General features: G+C 36.2%; 1 protein-coding gene across 1 annotated transcript in view; it reads right to left on the bottom strand.

Annotated features, from left to right (window-relative positions):
- LOC109221683 (uncharacterized mitochondrial protein AtMg00810-like) overlaps window positions 1–1139 on the bottom strand; it is a 4526-nt gene extending 3387 nt beyond the window's left edge. The window contains exon 1 of the mRNA XM_019386151.1: window positions 588–1139. Within this exon, the coding sequence (XP_019241696.1) occupies window positions 588–1139 (552 nt within the window). The remainder of the gene's footprint in view (window positions 1–587) is intronic.
- Window positions 1140–4009: the final 2870 nt, after the last annotated feature.

The raw sequence follows: 4009 nt of genomic DNA, 5'->3' as shown, positions 1-4009 counted from the left end.
AAGTTTTTTGGAGAGGGTTTCTAGGCGATGAGACGATGGAGACTAAAAAGGGTTTTCACGTATTAAAAGAAGGGTTTCTAACGGTTGAGTACAGAAAAGGAAGGGTGTCAGTTGAACAGACGTGATGATTGTTTTTCCTTCTTTGAACTCTGCAACTGATGTGAAAAGAGAGGAAAGAGAGGGAATTCGGAGGCGCAATTAATGATTAGAAAAAAACAATAAAGTTTGAACATTAGGCATACAAAAAGTAATAGTAACACACAGGTCCTAATATTAATGATTAATGCAAATAATACCAAGTAATTCTCTTAGAAAGCAAAATCTGTCCTCTAGTAATGGCTTAGTAAAGATATCCGCTAATTGATCATTAGTTCCAATAAAAGATTGTTCTATATTTTCCTTAAGAACATGATCTCTAATAAAATGATGCTTGATGTCTATATGCTTTGCGCTAGAATGATGCACAGGATTTTTTGAGAGACATATAGCACTAGAGTTATCAAAAAAATTGGAATACGTTTAAAGAATAATTCATAGTCACCTAATTGATGAGACATCCATAGTAATTGTGCACAACATTGTCCAACAGCGATATACTCAGCCTCAGTTGTGGATAATGCGACTGATCCTTGCTTTTTACTGTTCCAAGATATCAGTGCCTTTCCAAGTAATTGGCATGTCCCACTGGTGCTTTTTGTGTCTTCCTTATCACCTGCAAGATCAGCATCTAAAAAACCTTCTAGTTTAAAATTGTTAGATCGTGGATACCGTAATCCATGAGAGACAGTTCCAATGATATATCGAATAATTCTCTTTACTGCAATCAGATGTGATTCCTTAGGAGCTGACTTAAACTTGGCACATTTAAAGACACTAAACATAATATCCGGTCGACTAGCAGTTAGATAAAGAAGTGAGACAATCATTCCACGATACTTAGTTTTATCAATAGGATTTCCGTGTTCATCTTTGTCGAGACTTGTTAAAGGACTCATTGGTGTGCCAATAGCTTTAGCATTGCTCATACCGAACTTTTGAATCAACTCCTTTGTATATTTTGTCTGACATATGAATGTTCCTTCTTCAGAATGTTGAATTTGAAGTCCAAGAAAGAATGTTAGCTCTTCCATTATACTCATTTCGAACTCAATTTGCATAAGATTTGAAAATTCCTTGCACAGAAAAGGATTAGCACTACCAAAAATAATATCATCAATGTAAATTTGAATAATGAGATTACCTTCTGATGATATTTTAATAAATAGGGTAGTGTCTACTTTACCTCTTGTAAATCCTTGATCAATAAGAAATGAGCTAAGTCTTTCGTATCATGCTCGTGGAGCTTGTTTCAGTCCATACAACGCTTTGATCAGTTTATACACATGGTAGGGAAACTTTGAATCTACAAATCCAGGAGGTTGTTCCACGTATACTTCCTCTTCAATAAGATCATTCAAAAAGGCATTTGACATCCATTTGGAATAGCCTGAATCTTTTAAAGAATCCGTATGCAAGAAGAACTCGTATAGATTCCAGTCGAGCTACTGGAGCAAAGGTTTCGTCATAGTCGACTCCTTCTTGTTGTGAGTATCCTTGAGCAACTAATCTGCTTTGTTTCTCACACCTTTTCCATCCTCATTTAGCTAATTTCTGAAAACCCATTTTGTTCCAGTTACGGGAGTATTTTCAGGCTTGGGCATCAGTTTCCATACTTGATTTTTGTCGAATTGGTCTAGCTCTTCCTGCATTGCTTGCAACCAGCTTGAGTCTTTCAGAGCTTCCTCTATTTTCTTTGGCTCAATCTGAGAAATCAGTGCTATGTTTGCTTTCTTCTTGAGAGCTCTCCTGGTTTTCATTCCTTCGCTTGGATCTCCTATGATGAATTTTTGAGGATATTCAGGTTCACTTCTCCATTCATTTAGACGAACTGTATGAGTAGTTGACTCCTTCGGAGATTCTGGTTGATTGTTGCTGATTCATTAGTTGACTCTATCACACCATCAGATTTATTAGTCGACTCTTGAGATTTGCTTGTCTCCTGAATTTCTTGAGTTTGATCTTCATCACCTGCAATAATTTCTTTCTCGGCTGAAATGTTATTCTTATCAAATATAACATGTACTGATTCTTCCACACACAGTGTGCTTTTACTATAGACTCTAAAGGATCTACTATTTAATGAATAACCTAGAAAAATACCTTCGTCACATCTTGGATCAAATTTTCCAAGATTGTTCTTACCATTATTGTGAATGAAACACTTGCTTCCAAACAGATAAAAGTAGCTAATATTGGGTCATTTACCTTTCCACAATTCATAAGGAGTTTTCTTCAAAATGGGCTTTATGAGACATTGGTTGAGAATGTGACATGCAGCACTTACTCCTTCTGCCCAAAAGTGATTTGGCAACGAATATTCTAGTATCATAGTTCTTGTCATATCTTGCAAGGTCCTATTTTTCCGCTCAACGACTCCATTCTGTTGGGGTGATCTTGGGGCAGAGAAGTTGTGGGTGTATCCTTGATCATTACAGAAATGTTCAAATGCTCTACTTTCAAATTCTCCTCCATGATCACTTTGGATTGTTGTAATCAGATACCCCTTTTCTCTTTCAACCTTCTTACAGAATATCTCAAAAAATTTCAAAGCTTCATCTTTATGAGATAAGAAAATCACCCAAGTAAAACGTGAGTAATCATCAACAATAACAAAAGCATATCGTTTCCTCCTATGCTAGCAGTTCTAGTAGGTCCAAATAAGTCCATATAAAGCAATTGCAAAGGCTTAGAAGTAGATACAATATCCCTGTTTTTGAAAGAGTTTCTAGTTTGTTTTTCAATTTGACAAGCATCACATTTATGAAGAAATTGAGTTTAGGCAAATCAATAACTAAATCATGCTTGGAAAGTTTTTCTATCAAATGCATGCTTGCATGACCAAGTTTCTCATGCCATAACCATGGATCATTAGATATGGATATTAAAGAGATATGACCATCTATATTTTCAAAGCCATCAAGAATATAAAATTTCCATACCTTTTACCTGGGAGGATTATTTTACCTATCTCATCTTCAATAGCAAAACCTGTTTTCTTGAACTTTACTTCATACCCTGAGTCGCATAGCTTACTTATACTCAGAAGATTGTAGTTAAGTCCGTCAACAAGATAAACCTCAGTGATATCGCAATTATTATAGAAAGGAACTATTCTGGTACCGAGTATTTTTCCTTTTGAGTCATCACTGAACTTGACACTTCCTCCGTCTATTTTTGTAACTTCCTTAAACAGGTTTTTGTCACCTGTCATGCGACTGGAACACGCACTATCTAAGTACCATTTTCCTTTGCGACTCCTCCTGTGGTGTTCCTACAAAATATAGTTATTAATTTCTTTTAGGTACCAGGCTTGCTTGGGTCCTGGTTGGTTAGTATTACTCGACTCAGGATTATTTTTGTGTTTCCAAATCCATCCTGAAATATTTGATTTACGAAATCGACAAAAGGAATATGTATGTCCACTTTTGTTACAGTAGTGACACGTAACTCCTAATCCATTTTTGGATCTTTCATTAGTGTTAGTACTAGTGGACTCTGTTCTGGCTGGTCCTTCTCCAGTTGACTTGTAAGTCGCCTGGTTTGACCTGACAGAACTATGACTGGTGGATTTGCGCATGCCATTGAGTTGCATTTGCAATTCCTCAAACTCTTCTTGAAGTACTTCTTTTTCAATTTCACATACTTCATGCTTGAGTTTCTAGTCTTTTACTTCTTTGTTGAGTCTCTTTAGTTCATTCATCATGTTTTGAGACTCTTTCAAAGTAAGGTCAAGAATATCCTGCAATTCAGTATACCTTTCATAGTTATAAGATCTTACCTCGCTTGTTTTACCTCGTTCCATGAAACAGTTCTCATTGTCATCTTTGCAGTCATCGTCTGAAGTGTCCTCATCTGTCCAGCACCGTGAGAGTTTGTTCATGTCGTTTTCCAGAATTATCATGAAGCAAAG

The sequence above is a fragment of the Nicotiana attenuata genome, unplaced genomic scaffold (assembly GCF_001879085.1).
Source record: "Nicotiana attenuata strain UT unplaced genomic scaffold, NIATTr2, whole genome shotgun sequence".
Classification (NCBI taxonomy): Eukaryota; Viridiplantae; Streptophyta; class Magnoliopsida; order Solanales; family Solanaceae; genus Nicotiana; species Nicotiana attenuata.
The sequence above is the reverse complement of the archived record's forward strand: the minus strand, read 5'-3'. Positions and strand labels throughout refer to the sequence as shown.